We start from the raw sequence: 17,006 nt of genomic DNA, 5'->3' as shown, positions 1-17,006 counted from the left end.
CTGGGGCTCTGCAGACCTCTTATTACTCTTCTGATGAAGAAACATACATCCAGCAAAACTTCATTATTTTTTGTTTTATTCCAAAAAGCCCTTCATTACAAATAGTTTTAAAATATCATACAGAGCTGATCAGTTTCTTGGAGTGCTATCTCTCCGTTGGCTAAAAATAGAAAACCAGAAAACCCTTTCCACTCTGGCACAGTTTTCCTGGGGAAACCGGGTTCTTTTAATGCCCCATTCTGTTTCCTTTGCTGGATGGGATAACCCCAGCACTGGTCCCAAAACCAACACACTGCCCCAGCAACCAGCACTTGATCAATAGGGCCAGCTGCTGTGTCCCTGTACCAGGGCTGCAAGGCCTCTGTGAGGGCACACATGCACTTAAATGTTACTGTTCCATGCAGTTTCCTTCTTCCCTGATACACACTGACTGCAGAGGGCCTGAGAGCTGTTGCTATCATCCTCTTCCATTATAATGTGCTGCTCTCTCAGCTTTGAGGCTGCTTTACCAACAAGGAGGCTCCCCTGGGAGGCTCCTGTGTCCCTCCTGCCACCCCACACTCTTCCTGTCTGGGTGCCAGAGAAGATGCTGCTGCCTCCCAGCCTCTCACTTTAGGGGGCACAGACCATTTCAGGAATTGCAGTCCTTCTTAGCCAAGAGGCTGTGGTGGGCATAAAGACAGCGAGCACAAGCAACCTGTGACCAACTCAAAATGGGTAATGTGAGCAGTAGCTGCTACTGTGTGACTGAAGACATTCCCTCAACCGGGCTGAAGGAGATGAAAAAAGAAGTGGCACAGCTGTGGGGAAGAAAAGCAACAACTGAAGTGAGCAGATGTATTACTAGTCTCAAAAAAAAACAAAAAAAAAAAAAACCACAAAAAAAAAAAAAACCACAAAAAACAAAAAAAAAAAAAACAAAAAAAAACAAAAAAAAAAAAAAAAAAAAAAAAACAAAAAAACAAAAAAAAACCAAAAAAACCACAAAAAACCAAACAAAAAAACCCTCACAATAATCCTAGAAAGATTACAGAAGGAGATCAGAGCAGACTGTGCACTTTTGGAAAAAGGAAGTGCTGAATCTACCTCTGAATACTTTCTCTGGGTTCCTAAGGATGACATCCCAGCATGTCTGGCCAGGCAGCTGGTGAGAGATCCTTAACAGGGGCTCTGTTGTGCAGGGCTGTGCAGGCACCCAGCTCATCTGCTGGAGGATGAATCTGTGTCTCAGTTGCCAGGCACATCACTGATGATGGCCCCATCACCACCATATGCTGATCCCCTCTGAGGTAGGTAGGGTAACTCTGCAAGGATCAGTTATCCTCCAAGGACATGTCAAAACCTTACCATCAGCCTCTAAAACCTGACATAAAGATAAACTCTAAGCTATCCAGAAAGGTATATACCCCCAAATCCCAGTACCTGCTTCTGTCAGAGAACACCTAATACCCCAAGTGCTATCACCCAGCTGAGAAAACATTGCCAAACAAAGGGGCAAGTATTTACTAGCTGAGTGCAGCTCACAGTCTGTGTCCTTTGCCATGACCTCTGGTAAAAAGTCCGGTAAGGCTTCTCATCGACTGAATGGGATTTAGGATCATTTTGAGACAGGTAGTAACTAAGTCCTAAATGCTAACATCCCTCCTCTAGGCATGACTGACAACCCCATTAAATAGCCTTAATCCAATATGCTGCTCAGCATTCTTGTGGTGACAATATAACCAGGTCCCAGTGCCTGGAAGCAATGTCCAAGTCAGCCTACTGCTGTTCTCTGTAGTTCTTCTGTGAAAGGTAAGTCTGAGAGAGCAAGAAATAAGTTAATACTGATCTTCAGATTTCCATAGTGATCAGTTTGAGCCAAAGAGAAAAACAGAGAAGTCTCTACAGTTCTGTTTTCAGCTGTCCAGAAGTGATCTCGCTGTAGCTCTTCCTCCTTTTCACTTTGTAAGTCAAGATTTGGGAATATTCAGACAGCAGATGCTCCCAGTAGCAAGAGATGTCCTCCATCTCCAAGTGTTCAGTGATGAACTGACGTCCCCTAGAGACACACAAGTCACAGTCAGGACTGTTTTCTAGTTCCTACAAGAGTCATTAGTTTTGGTTTGGATGTGTATCAACTTTCACACTTCCTTGTTTCAAATGAGAAACAACACACACTGCTCTGTGCCGTCTGTTTTAATTTTACAATTTTCATTCATGCTCACAGCTCTGATGGCTGCAGTGCTTTTGCTATCCTCAGGATGGTATTTGCTATCTGGGACAATAAATATCAGATTTCACTTATCACATGCAGCTAGAGCAGCACTGATGCATGCTGCTTCAGAGCAGCCAGATAATGTTTACAGTGCAGACACAGCTCCCAGGAGCCAGCTTGTCTCATATTGAGACAAAAGCTCCCAACCTGTGCCAGCTTTCCATGGGGTTCCTGACATGGGTGACATGTGAACCAAAGAGCTAAGCACAGCATCCTGCTCTCTGCTTCCCTCTGCTATCACTGCTCCAGCCCTCCTGCTGTTATTGCAGAAGATCAGTTATACTGCACCCTGCTAATACTGGGTTGTCTTTGATGGGCAACCCCTTCAAAAGCTGTGTAAGACAACGTTTTGGAAGAAGACTGCCTAATAGCCAGGAAGGACATACTGCTTACCTCTCTGAAATTTCTTGTGCTATGGCATCGTTTTCCTTTACAAACTGCAAGAGCTCCCTAAAATGAAGACACACACAAAAAAAGCTATGAAACAACTGGCTCAGTGGAGAACATCACCCCTTAGCTAAATTGTTGGGGAGGGTGAGGTTAAGAGTCTACAAGTGAGTGAAGGTGTTGCTCACCTCAGAGCACAGAAGCAACTTCTCTTCTTGATTGTTTCACATCAGTTCTGGACAACATCCTGAAATCTGGGAGCTAACACATTTTTGGCCCACTGATAAGTTCTTCGTCCCCCTTATCTCTGCTGCCCACTTGCAAATTTAAGTGTCTAGTGCCTGCTGATTTCAGTGAGAGTGAAAGACTTACTCCAGTGAAACTGTACTCCCCAAGTAATATCAGCAAAGGATTCTCTGTGGGTAGTGATGAAGAGAAAAGACCATGACCCCCAAGAATCTTTGCCTGATGCCTCAGAGTGGAGGCACTTCATGGCCTAACACAAACCATCCCACCTTCCCAAAGGCTTTCCCGTGGTATGGAATGCTCCATGGAGTGGCCTCAGGCCCCACACCTGACATCAGAGAGGTCTGACCGCACCGGGATGTAGTGGACCCAAGGCTTCAGCTGGGGGTAGAAGAACTCCAACCACTCCTCTCCGACATGAAAGACGAGTGAGCCGCACAGGAAAAGGTGCTTCAAGCGGAAACTGGCCGCCACTCCCCGGAAATTAAACAGGTACCTTTAAAAGGAGGAGCAAAGAGGTGACACATCTTGTGTGAGGAAATGCACTAAGGTGTGCTGGCCTCCAAGCAGCAATGAACCTTCCCTGACAGGCAGCAGCTGAGCAGCACACCAGTCACTAAAACAGAGGAAAAGCATTTTTTTTTTTTTTTTTTTTGAAGCTGCTCACAGGAAAGGTGAGCTGAAGTTAAGGGTGTGCTGGGTGAGTTTCTGCTGTCAAAACTCAGTGGGAAATTCAAGGTGTGAGGCTTTACCTCTGATAAAGGCACCTGCCTGTGACAAACCAATGAGGCCTTGTGGACAATTGCCAGCAAAGCATGGAAGATCACAATATGGATTCTGTGACCCTATGGGGTCACCCAGAGGCTTTGTCAACCACAAGGAAATCTTTTCCAATTCTCTCTTGCCTTGCAGTGAAGCTTTTTCTGTTCATCATTGTGCTTTGCCACATCTATCTCAGGTTATTTTTTCCTCTGTGATTCTGCTTTAATCTGGATGTAATTGTTTCATATTAACTTGGGAATGCAACCACAGGAGGTTAAATGGGCCAGCACACAACAGATGGACTTCGCAGATAACAAAGAATCCACAATTTTGTTTTCAGTATTTTCTGCCAAGTTAGAAAAGTGGGCTTGACTGTGGCAAGCGGCTATTTTTCTTAGCAAACTGTATCTCATAGGGATGTTTGTTTGCTTACTTGTTTTCTTTATCAAACCCACATTTCTCCAATTATATGGAAAGCTGTTTTTCCTACGGGTAAACCTCCCCAGAACATATAACTGATCTTTGAAGTTAAACATTTTGAGCTGGGGGAAGAGAGTTCTTCCTTTAATGAAGCTATTTTGGGTGGAGCTTATATATTATATATATTTAGGGCAAGATGGGAATTACAGCTAAACTTAGCACAGCAGTAAATAACAAGGAGTAAATCTGAGATTACTTTGCATCCTTTGTACTACCTAGGATCTCAAGGCAGGGACGAGGAGCTTCACTGTGTTAGGAACTCAACAAATACATGTAGAGATGCAACAAGAATGATGGTCTGGAAGCAAGCAAATGCCTTTGCCCAATTCCAGACACAGCTCCCACCATCCATGACCTCAGCCAAGCCAGCCTACTGTAACACCTACACTGAAAGGAGCAGACAAAAGTTCGTGTTGACCCTACCACCCTGAGCTACAACGAAAGTGTGTGAGAAGGTCTCAGCCTACACCATATGATGGGCTGGGGAGCATCAGAGTTGGGCAGTGTATGTGTAACAGAAGGGAGAAATCTGTGCTACAGTCTAGTGAAATACAAAATGAGACAAGTCAATCACATTTGCACAAAAACACAGATTCAGCCAAATGACTGAGCTCTTATATCAGCAGATTCTGGCTGGCAGAATGACAACTAGCAGAAGAAAAAGAAAAAACATATTACAAGTGCATACACACTAAGAGCTTATATTGTACATAGGAACCTGTGAGAGTGTTACACCAAAAAAAACCCTCATTAAGTAGTTAAAGAATAAAAACCTTTGTAAATCATAACCACATTCTCCTAAACAACATAAAAAGTATGAATTAATACTAGGTCTGCTCAATCAGATTTCAGGTTCTCTCTTTTACTACATACACCCAGTGGCAGCACTTGTCATGCTAAGCTCCCAAATTTTCAGCTGTCTTATATTTGCTCACAAGCTTTCATATCTCCGTGAAGCTGGTTGTTGAATTAGACCTTAAAATAAAAGGAGACCCTACACCATGCAAGGAAAGACTAACCCACAGCCCTTGAACAGCTTTACTAATCAAAACTCTTACTTGTATTTGCAGTGATCAACCAGTGGAATTTCCTTTGCAGGAGGCTTTCCTAAGGTATCCTTAAAATAAAGAGAATTTAAAACCAAAACAAAACAGTAAGCTTCAAATGATGATTTAACTTGTTTTCCTTCTCAGTTAGAAACAAAGGTGATGTGTCAAAACCTTCCATTCCCACTTCTGAGAAAACCTTCTCTGGTGGGCTGTTAGAAGGATTATAAAGAATTCCCAGCCCTTCAAACATGAAAAAAAGCTCAGTAAATTACACACTGCCTGTAAGTGAATGCCAGCACAAACACATTAAATGATAATGTTTTGTTGGCAGCTACAGAGTGGAAAACAGCTTGGGACAATGGACTGTGTGAAGCCAAGTGTAACTGGATTAGCCAAGACTGTCTGGAGAGAGCTGGACTGTAGACTAAGTAAGAAACGAAAAAGTTATCAGCAACAGTTATCAGAAAGTTATCCACAATGGGATCAAGAAATGGAGAAAACAGAAAAAGTCTTGAAGACTGACAATGCCAGAGAGGCAGCTCAGAGACAGAAGGGGAAGGGTTGGCCAATTTTGTTGTTGTGGGAGAGGAGGAGATTGGCAGAGATTCATTTTCTTATGTGTTCTCCTTTCCTTGAACAACAAGCATGGAAGGAAGAAAAGTGTTTGGCCTGCCAGGCTCTAGAGACTCCTTCCTTTCATCTGTCAGAGAGGTGCAGCCATCAAGGGAACTACAAACCTCTCCCACTCTGAAGGATCACCCACAACTCTCCAACAAGATGTTTGTCTCCCATCAAAGCCATCTTGCAATGCCACCTTTTCTGGCCTTCACACTCAGAAGACAGACAAACACCCACACACCTTTTCAGATTTCCAAGCCTGGTTTTTAGTGTACTCAGCGTCAACAAGTTCCGGGTTTTCTCGGGACAGCAGGATGAGGGGATCTCTCTCAGGGCTTGTTCTGAAAAAGAAATGCTGTCACTAATTGCCAATCCCCATGACTCAACACAGCTAACAGACTACAGGACTTGAGGCACTGCTTCTTTCTGAGGCTGACCTCCCTGTGTGCCCCCAGAACATTATGAAGTGTGTACCACAGTGTATTTCTGTCCAAGGCTATATTAACAGAAGAGAATAAGTTACGGGTACCAAAATTATTTTACTGACTACATATTTAACAGTATTATTTAAACAATTCCCAGGACAAATCCTGCTTTCTTTATCCTGAAGGGTGCTAAATGCTCTGACTCCCACCTTAGTCAGAGAGAGTTAAGAGATGCTCAGTATCTTCAGCAGTGATCCCTCTGACAGGACTTTAAAACACTGCTGATAAACAAGGTGATGACATCCCTGAGAGACATTTCTCATCACCTGCTGAGCCTACCTGGTAAGCCACCAAATCCTTCCCTACTGGGGAAGGGGAAGAAACAAAGTGTGGGGTTTAGCATTGTTTTAAACTGTCACTGGAGAGAGGCCAAAAAAAATCTTCTCTTATCTCCCACCACTCAGGTAACTTAAGGCCAGAATACTTTTCATTCAGTGTGGAGCACTTGCACAGCAAATAAAGCATTCACATTGGCAGGATGTATGAACAGCAATATTAAATCTTTAAATTTGTATCAAGCACCTGCAGTTCCCTTCAGAGAACAAAACAAGCGGGCTCCTGAGGTGACAGTTTTAGTCATTAAGAAATAATGTGGCAAATCCGTCACGACTTCTGTTTCCCATATTAGGTGATTATAATAAACTAGTTGCAAATGGCAGCTCTTGTGGAGAATAACTAATAGTGCAATGTTGTACAACATGTCTCACTTTCCTTACTTTTGGTACACTTAATTAGGGTTTAGTTCTAGGAGACATGGAAATTTCTACATACAGAGAGCTGTCACAGCCCCTGTTGGTAAAATCTTCTGTTGCAGGAAAAAAAGCTCACCTGGATCCTCGGAAATATCCCTTAGAGATTTTTTTCTTCCATGGCCATTTTTCTGCAGATCTGAAAATATTTTTTATACATGGCAATAAATGATTTAATATAACCATGAAAAAACACTCTCATCAGCTTTCACAGCATGATGTCTTTTTCTATTCTTCATTTTTGATGGAAATCACTTTCTTCATTATAGCATAAAAGAACTCTCAGCCAGGTCCAATGAAACAGGTTTTCCTGTAAATATTGTGTTTAAGGCAACATAATATAGGCTACTTTCCAGAACACCTTTCAGACAAAACAATGTATTATACACAGCTCCCTACCAAACCTTGAAGGGTATTAAAAATTTACCTAATCCACTTCTTGTGCTGTGGTTTTATTTTGCTGTAGTTCACTGAATATGGATAGTGAAAAAATGACTACAGAGTTTCTAATCAGTCATTTCCCACTACAAAACAAAAACTACCAATCGAGAAACAAAAAACACACCTAGTGTTTTGCACTTAAAATACAACGGTTCATTGTTTTTATTAATCACTTTCATTTTAAACCAAATCAAGTCCTTCAAAATAGCTGTTCAGCCAGGGTTTTTTTCTGCCAGTGCAGTCACCTGCCTTACTACTTCTCAGGGGAACTCTGCCATATTTTTTTCTGCACCTGGTGGAACATGCAGGTCCTGACCCCCAAGCTGATCTACCTGTGCAGGTCAACCTTTGCTTCTCCTTACAGTGAAAACACAAGGATGAGCTTTGCACCTCCATTACACTACAACACGTTAAGCTTTAGCTATGAATAATCACGTGGATCTTCAGATTTTGAAGAGTGAAAGATTCAACCTTGCATTTGGATGCCAATTATATAGAAGTGGTTTTTGCTATTTTGTTTCTGTGTTCACTCACTGTTGCACACTTGGTTTGTCACTCTCCATTGGAAGCAGCCCCTTACTCTGCTAATAAATCAAAAGATCCTGCCAAAAGGAAGACTCCCAGCCAGATATATCTTCTGTTTAGCCCAGTAGTGACTCTTGATTCCTAGGAATGATTCCAGGTTTTTCTATTGCACAATGATACCCAAGTAAAAGCAGATCTAAAGAAGGCTTTCCTTTAGCCTTCCAGTAGCTTATACAAACATCCTGGATCATCCCTGCAGTGGAAAAAACACAGTTCCTAGAGAGGTAGTTGAAAAGAAAGAAAAATATTTCTGTATGTCGGGAAATTTCTGCAGGCAAAAGATAACTGCAACTTTATTGACAAACCTGCTCTCCCCTAACCTGATAGTAATCTGGCCCTGACAGCATGAAGGATGTGCATAGTTTGTCCTCTGCATTCCTTACTAAAGGGTTGCAAACAGAGGAGCTAATTATAACTTCCAGTGACATCATGCAAGGTTTCCATGGAGAATTCCCATACAGCAGTTAGGCTGTAGGTAGTTAATGTGAGACAGCAGGACAGATCACAGGCCAATAGACTTATGGTCTTAGACATCAACAGTGGCCCAGTGCAAGATGGGTTTTTGTCTTCCATGACACCTCCCCCCATACATAACCATTTCCAAAACATACCTTCTGAGGTCCTCTCTCATGAGGTCCCAGCGCCCTAAACCTGTTGGGTAAATTGGCCAAACAGCTGGTCCTCCTTCCCAAAACGTCCAGGCAGGATACATGATATCATTGTATTCAGAGGTCTTGAGAAAAAGGAGAGTAATGCAAGAATGAGAGTAATATCTACTTTGGTTTACTGACTGAGCCCACCAGTAAATGTTCCTGCTAGGAGCTCTGTTGGCTTTCTCCATTATGTGTCCAAAAGAGGCCAAAAGAGCTTTGGAGATACCATTTGCTGGGCTTACAGAGTCACAGAATTATTAAGGTTGGAAGGGACCTCTGGAGATCATCCAGTCCAACCCCCCTGCCATGGCAAGGTCACCCAGAGCAGGTTACACAGAAACACATCCAGGTGGATTCTGGGTCTCCAGAGTGGGAGACTCCACAACCTCCCTGGGCAGGGTTCATATGAAGACAGCTTGATGCTGAAATGCTTCAATGATTTTTAAAAGGCTTTGTCTTGCTGTGTGATGATACAGGACTTTTATGTAGAAAACAGCAAAAGAGATCCATGATGCAGTTGATTAGTAAATAGCAGAAGACCTGAGCTCAACTCACCTTTCTAAAGGCTTGTGCCTATGTGTAGCTACAAATGTTTTCTTCTGATGATAAGTCAAGAGGCATTATTACCTCCTCAGAGATAGAGGCACTTACAGACACTTTGACATTAAGGTTTCCAACACTTCAGTTCATTCCAGACTTCCCAGAGATCACTTAACAATGCACTGTAACAAATATCCAGGTCACGTAAGAATTCCAGTTCCTCGCTCCTGTTTGGTTGCTTAAGTCCCCATATATTATCAGAGGGAAGACCAGCACTTAAGACTAAACCCTTCCATGAAACCAGACTATAGGCAACTTCCTTGCCCTAGTAGTAAACTTCCTACATAATTATCCATCTAGCTATCTGTCACCTGGAGATACTGGAGAGTCCAAGGCCAATGAGGTAGTTAGGAAGGTAGTGCACATGACTTATGAACAGGGGCTGAGGAATGGGTTTGTCTGTGCACAGGAAGAAGAGGCTTGGGGGAATGTAAATGACATCTCCTACTGCCTAATGGGAGAGTTCGGGAGGAGGCACACTCTTTTCTGTAGTGCAGAGCCAGAATGAGTGGCAGCAGGCTTTGATTACAAGAGGAGAAATTCCAGTTAGATAGTGGGAAATGTGTTTTCATTCTGACAACAGGTCAAACTCTGTGAATGCCCTGTCCCCAGGGATGCTCAGATCTGAGCAGGATGCAGCCCAGAGCTGTTCCTACTCTGAGCAAAGGTGCTAGACTGGGTGACCTTGTGTGGTCCCTTCCAGCTTGAATGAGTGTGTGCTTCTCCACCTTCCTAGTCCTGCTACAACCAGGCACTCCTTAGAGACCATGACAGCTCCATGATCAACTTTCTGAGATGCAGAACAGGACAATACTTCAATCTCTTATACTTTCAGCTTTAGAAAACACATGGGATCAGCACCCTGAAGTCTTCCTAACACTGGCTGCTGAAATGTGAGCTGTGCCTGGGTCACCGGGTTTCAGTTAAGATAGGGATGAGGTTACAGTTCATAGACTGGACAACAGTGAGTGCAGAACTGAGTTTCTTGCAGGGCACTCAGGGGCAGAATGAGGAAAACAGCTGCAAAAATTAAACTGCAACCTGCTTTGCAAAAACTTGGGTTCTGCTGCCTAGAGTTAAGGCTGTTCAATGGTCAAGGGGCAAGACAGTTTGGCTTTACTGCTGCATCCAGCAGCGAACATGGTTACTGCCTATACTGAAAATCTAGAGATAATTTTAGGATTGCTGGGGAATAGGAAATAGTTATGGATCATATTATGGTTCAGATTGCACGAGCTGAAGATTTAGGTTCAGAGTAAGATGCTGCAAGTTAGCAGAAACAAAGCTGGGTTTGAACTAGCAAGACCAAAGTGTTCATTGCTTCTCCTTGCATCTTACTGTCTGCTGGACTTTAGCCAAGAATAGGATTTGTCATGAAAGTGCAGAATTTGAGCATACAGGGATACACTAAGGCAAAGCAAGATTAGCCAAAGCTTGAGGTGTAAGAACATTTTGTTGCAAAGGATGAGGCACTATGCTACAGTGAGGTTTAACAGTGGGAGAGGATGGAAAACATGCAGGAGGGCTCTTGAGTCTGGGAACAGAGAAGCAAAGAGCGGTTGTCTCCATGCATGTGTGCACCTCTGCGTATTGTGCACATTTGCAGGTGGAAAAGGGAATCCAGGAGAAAAGGGTCCACAGAAGGTGACAAGATTATAAAAACACCCGTCTGTGGCACCACATAAAAAGGACTAAAATATTCACATTAAATGAGATTACTGTATGACCACTGAGATGACCAAAAATCCTTAATATGTTGATAAACTATGGCTACATTTTTAACAGAGGTATTGTAGCAAATGGGAGGAATACTGGCACATATCCCACCGAGGTGTGTATCATTCCACTTCAGCAGAGGTACACTTTTTGACCTGGAAGAGGAGCTAATGAGGGGGAAAGTTGATCTATCAAATTGATCTGCAGGTCTGTCTGTCAGAAAACTGGAAGCAAAAGGAAACAAAGGGCAAGAAAGAGCAAGCAATTTCAACACACAGAAAATCTGCAGAGAACCATCCTCAAAAATATGTTCCCAAGATAAAGAAGGCCATGCACGTCTTGGAAATGCTCATCTTTTAAAGCTGTGTGTACCTTGCTGAAGGAGAAGACTGGGATAATGGGTTTCATCCACTTGGGAACCTGGGGGTAGTCTCGCACATTGATCACCATTTCCATGTCAGGGAGGCGGTGGATGATCCCCAGAATGAAGTGCTCAACTCCACTGCATCTGTGGAGAAATGACACATGGCAAAAGAGCTATAAGGAGGCAGATTCCTGCAGTCTCTTGCAGGCCTTCCTCTGCACAGGAAGGCAGAAGAGATGGCGAGCCTAAGCCATACCATGGTGCAAACTGGGAACTGCCTACAGCAGCCTCCAAGTCCCACAGCAGCAGTGACACCAGTGAGGCAACACATCCTATTAAATCTGGCCTGATCTGAATTTCTCTGGGATTCCACAACCAACCAACCCTTTGTGCACTGTAGTGCAACAGTGACACTTTCCTATCGATGCATATAAGCCTAATAGTTTATTTTCTGGGCTCCTGCTCTGAAATATCATTGTACTCAATAACTGCCAACTTGGCAGTGCTGGAAGTACTCTTCTGTCCCAGCTAGGGAGAGCAAATCCTCTGCACAGCTCTTACCTTGCAGGGAACATGCAGTCCTGCTCACGATACAGTTTGTTTTTAATTATTTGGTAGTGGGTCCCGAGCTTCCGGCTCACCACGTCTGACATGGTCTCCTTGGAAATGCCACCTCGAAAAGGAGCCAGGTCCTGCTTCCAGACACTGAAACAAAACCATCAGCCATTATTATGTACCACAGGGAGGATACTGTGCATTAAATACTGCAGTGTGCAGAACAGGCTTCTAGCTCTAGGAGCTCTGGTGTGAGAATTTAAGTCACTTGGAAGTTCCCCAGAGACTCACACTTTTACCTATGTGCTGTTTGCCTGAACACAAAGCCCAGCACAGGACACCTCTAGACACTGTCTCACAAAAGTACCTGATATACCCTGGAATGTTTTGGGTAAAACCCTCCAGCTCACTTCACCCTTGTGCTCTGGCTCTCTAAAAATGATGGGGCACACCAAGACTAAATTCCTCACACAATGTCATGTAGATATTAAAAATGTAGGTAACAGTCTAGTTGCATGAAATACCATCACCCAGGAACACTGGGTGAGTGAAAGCTGGCCCAGGAGGACAGGCCTATGCAGCACATGTCCTGTGACTTCTGCACACCACCAGCGAGCTCCAGGAATACAGTATGGAAGCACAAACCTAATGAATATAAGAAAACACAGAAGGAGGATGCAACTTATATAAAATTAGTCTAAAAGTCCTGTGATCTAACTGCTTGGAGCATGTTAAACAGTGTCAGATTGTAACTGCCAAGGAAACATTCTTTGCTTTCAGGTAGACATTGCATCAATGTTTCAGTTTAAGAAAACACTGCCAGGGCGATCCCACTGCGTGAGTGGTCAAACACTGGTACAGGTTGCAGAGAGAGGCTGTAGAGTTTCTTTGGCATATTAATGTTGAGATATTCCAAACATGACTGGTCACAGTCCTGGCAACCCTACTTGAGCAGAGGGGTTGGACTTGATGATCTCAAGAGGTCCCCTCCAACTTGCAGAATTCTGCTATTTCCTAACTGGACAGAGAGCAGTAAAACTGTAGGAATTGCCATTGTGCAGATAGTCTGACCACGACAGCATGAGCAGTGTGGTAGGGATGCAAACAGGATGAGCTTGAGAAGAGGAAGAGAGTTGCAGTGCCATGGCATATTCACAGCCTCACTTCATGCTACTACTTCCTGTCATGTTCTGCAGCAGATTTTTGGAGGTTGTAACCACTTGGGAAGGTGTTTGGCCCAAAGATGGGCAGGAGCTGGTGGGGTGTATGTTTAAAGATTAGGATATGTCTTTAGGCTGTATCTGGATTGGAATTTAGGAAAGACTGGAAAGCTCAGCTAGAAGAGACCTTCCCTCATCAATATTTCAAGAGGAATGAATATCAAAAACTCCAAACAGAGCGTACAAACAGTAGCTCAATATGACTCATCTGATTTTAAAAGCCAATACAGCACTCAAACCCCAAAATGAGTGAGCACATCCGATACTTTTAAATAGGAGGCTTGAAGTTGGGCATCTGTGTTTCTTCATCTGAAATCCTAATCCTAAAGGCAGAAGGATCCTAAATTAAATTTTCCTCCTTTAAACAAAAATGCTGATTAAAGGTATCAAACCCCCCCAGCCCTACTGAGTGAGAGGGCAGAAGTGGGTCGTCACCAGCTATGTGTATGGTTTATTGGGTGGTCTATATGAAATGCCAACACACCGTGTGCTCAGTCGCAGAGGGTAACAAGGTGTGTGGCCAGCGGCGGTCCCACAGCTGCGGATGTGACACCTTTGGGCCAAAATATTCCCTGGCTTATCCCAATCCACCAGGGCTGCTGAAAGTATTCCCTGCTATGTCCGGACACCTGCGCAGTCGAAAGGAAACCAGTCTCTCACCTTTGGTGGCAGCTGCAATTTTCCTTTACACACGGCTCATAGGCTTCCACAGCTTTCTTAATTTGGCCAGTTACCGTTTTCCACTTGGCATCTAAAACACACAGGGAGGAAAAGCCAAAGGGTTCGATCCATCCGCCAGCAGAACAAGCGGCGGGGTGGCGAGGCGGGGAACGGGCAGCGGGTCGGGCGCGCCTTCCAGCCCGGGGCGCTGGGGGAGCCGCCCGCCCGGCCCGCCGGCCCCGGCCCGCGCTGCCGGCCCGCCGTCCCGCCGCTCACCTGCCGCCAGGGCGGGCTGCAGGCGGCACAGCGCGGCCGCCACGGCCCACAGCGCCAGGGCCGCCCGCCCCGCGGCCATGGCCGCCCCGCCGCCCGGCCCAAGATGGCGGCGCGCCCGCCCCGCGCGGCCACGGGAGCCGGAGTTCCCGCCCGAGCGCTGAGGGGGCGGCCGGGCGGGCATTGCCGTGTCGCGGTGTCGGAGTGGCGGCCGGTCGCGATGGATGGGGCCGTGCTGCACAGGCAGCCCGCCGCCCAGAGGAGCTCTGAGTGCGCAGCTGGGATAGCCCTTCCAAGTATCCTCCTAGCTCCGCCCTCAGGAGCCCCGCCAGACTCGCACCGGTCTGGGTGCCCGCCTGCCGGCCCTCGGTGCATTCGGGGCGTTTTTGGGGGAGAACTTCCCCCAAATGAATCTGACACTGTTTAACATGTTTTGGGGAAGAACTTCCCCCAGATGAATCTGACACTGTTTAACATGCTTTGGGGGAGAACTTCCCCCAGATGAATCTGACACTGTTTAACATGCTTTGGGGGAGAACTTCCCCCAAATGAATCTGACACTGTTTAACATGCTTTGGGGGAGAACTTCTCCCAAAACGCCTGGATTCATCAAGCAGTCGGTCCAGCCTGTAAGAGGCTCTTTCTCCTGGCCCGACCACTCTCTGTTGCCAAGGCCGGATTAAATTTGAACATCTAGAGTAAAGTCACGAATCTCATCATTACTATATAAAGGTTCAGACTGATTTGTATAAATTTCTTTGCAACTTCAGGGCTGTGGACTGCAAGGAGGCATGGAATCATCAAATGGTTTGGGTAGAAAGGGACTTTAAACATTATTTAGTTCCTGCCATGGGAAGGGATGTTTTTCACTAGACCAGGCTGCTCAGAGCTCCATCCAACCTGGCCTTGAACACTTCCAGGGATGGGGCATCCACAACTTTAGGCAACCTGTTCCAGTGGCTCACCATCCTCATAATAAAGAAGTTTTTACCTAACATCTAATCTAAATCCATGCTCTTTTGGTTTTAATCCATTCCTCCTTGTCCTGTCACTACGTGTTATTGTAAAAAGTCCCTCTCCATCTTCAGGTACTGGAGGGCTGCAATTAGGTCACCCCTAAGCTGTCTTTTTCCCAGGCTGGACAAGCCCAATTCTCTCAGCCTTTCCTTGTAGGAGAGCTCCTTCATCCCCATAGTTCTCTTTGTGGCCCTCCTTTGGACTCATTCCAACAGGCTGATGTCCTCCAAGGATGAGATGATCTTTAAAGATCCCTTCCAACTCAAGATATTCCATGGCTCTATGAAAGAAGAGGACTGAGAATCAGTGGTTGAGCACCATCAACATAACGTATAGGACTTTCAATGTGCAAAATGGTTTGTAAGAATGCAGTATTCAAAGCTACCCTCCTCTCAGTGTCTGGTAGTTGAGTTTGGGTCAGCTCGGTCATGTTTGGCCATCCTTCAAGAGACAGGTTTATCAATTGGGTGCTAGATGCAATACCCATGCTGATAAGCCACCCAAATCAGCGTAGGTCAGAGGGGCTGCCAATAAGCAGATACCATCCAAAGATGAATCCAGACCAGTCAATCAATGGTTCTTCCCAAGGCTGAATGTGGGAAGGTCTGTCCCATCTTCATAGGGTCTGTATACTCAAATGTGAACACTAAACATTCATTTTTCCTAGCTTGGTGGCTTCGGACTTCAGGAAGAAGAGCTGTGGTTGCTCATTAATAGGAAGGAGCCACATTTACACTAAGTTTCTATAGAGTGAAGTCTGATTAGCCACAACAGCCTCCAACTCCACTAGTCATAAAGGCCTCTTTTGTGTGAAACTGAGTTGGTCCTGTACGTATTTGTAGATTTGGGTGGAGAAATGATTACCAGAAAACAGACCAAAGAGGAAAAGCATGTGCTGACAAGGAGCGTGAAGGTTTCCCAAGGACTGCTAAATTCCAGAGACAAGTAGTTCTACTGAATTTGCAAGAGCTGATAAAATCCAGGCACCAAGTCTGCTCACTCTGTGCAAGGCCCCAGGTGAATACTGGGATCAATCCCTGGCTGTGTGACCGGAGGGCAGCAGCTCCTACAGGCAAAGTCTGCGGGATCCTGTGTGCACCCATTGAAAAAAGTCACTTTGAGGGACTTTCTGAACACCTGCTTGGAAGGTGCCAGTGCCAGCACAGCCCTCTACTGGGGTTGTCCCTGTGAGGGAATAAGTGAATTTTTGTGTATTATATGCTATTAATAGTAACAACTTCCTAGAGTGAAAGCCTTGAGTACTTCTGGCTGTCTCATCCTAAATCCTTGTTGCACGGCCAAACATTTTTTAAGCAAATCAGGAAAATTAATCCCTTCTTTTCATCTTCTCCTCAAGATCCTCTGTCTTCCTTTTGATTTCTGCATAGGGGTCTGCTTTCTTTCTTTTCCTCTACAGTCCTTCTTAGAACTGCAGTGGCCACAGATCCAACTAGAGGCTGGTCTGAAGACTCCCCCAAAAGTGTAAGGACTCCCCCAAAAGTGTAAGGTAAAACCAAAAAAATTGTCAATACTTTTAAATGTCTATATTTGCCTCCACTGGTCTCACTCAGTATTTTCTACATCATTAATCCACCCATTAGTTCTAGCAAAGTTTTCTGTCTTCCCTCTCAAGTTCCAAACCAGATTTTCCTGCTTCTTTCCTGGCTGACTGAATAGAGACATCAGCGCACTCTTCCAACACCATTTCTGTTTGTTTCTCACAGCTCTCTGCTAAGTCTCCTACTCAGCCAGTAGAGCTGTAGTAGTTCACTCTGTAGCAAAGGTTATTTTGGGTACTTTCTCTGAAGCAAATAGTAGGAGTGGTAGTCAGCATAAATGTTTAATAGGCCCTGAGAGCTAAGACTTTAAGATGAAGCTTCTTTTGAAGCTAC

General features: G+C 44.8%; 1 protein-coding gene across 1 annotated transcript; it reads right to left on the bottom strand.

Moving 5' to 3' along the window:
• Positions 1-59: 59 nt before the first annotated feature.
• On the bottom strand, positions 60-14,185 carry POGLUT1 (protein O-glucosyltransferase 1). Its single transcript, XM_053970549.1, has 11 exons — positions 14,101-14,185; positions 13,825-13,915; positions 11,951-12,094; positions 11,398-11,533; positions 8,668-8,789; positions 7,110-7,169; positions 6,038-6,137; positions 5,188-5,246; positions 3,216-3,383; positions 2,648-2,704; positions 60-2,038 (listed from the first exon to the last, which is right to left on the bottom strand). Exons 1-11 carry the CDS (start codon positions 14,177-14,179, stop codon positions 1,882-1,884), a joined length of 1,173 nt encoding a protein of 390 aa, XP_053826524.1. The 5' UTR covers positions 14,180-14,185; the 3' UTR covers positions 60-1,881.
• Between the last annotated feature and the right edge of the window lie 2,821 nt (positions 14,186-17,006).

This window comes from Vidua macroura, chromosome 2 (genome assembly GCF_024509145.1).
Source record: "Vidua macroura isolate BioBank_ID:100142 chromosome 2, ASM2450914v1, whole genome shotgun sequence".
Classification (NCBI taxonomy): Eukaryota; Metazoa; Chordata; class Aves; order Passeriformes; family Viduidae; genus Vidua; species Vidua macroura.
This window is presented reverse-complemented; position numbering and strand designations above follow the sequence as displayed.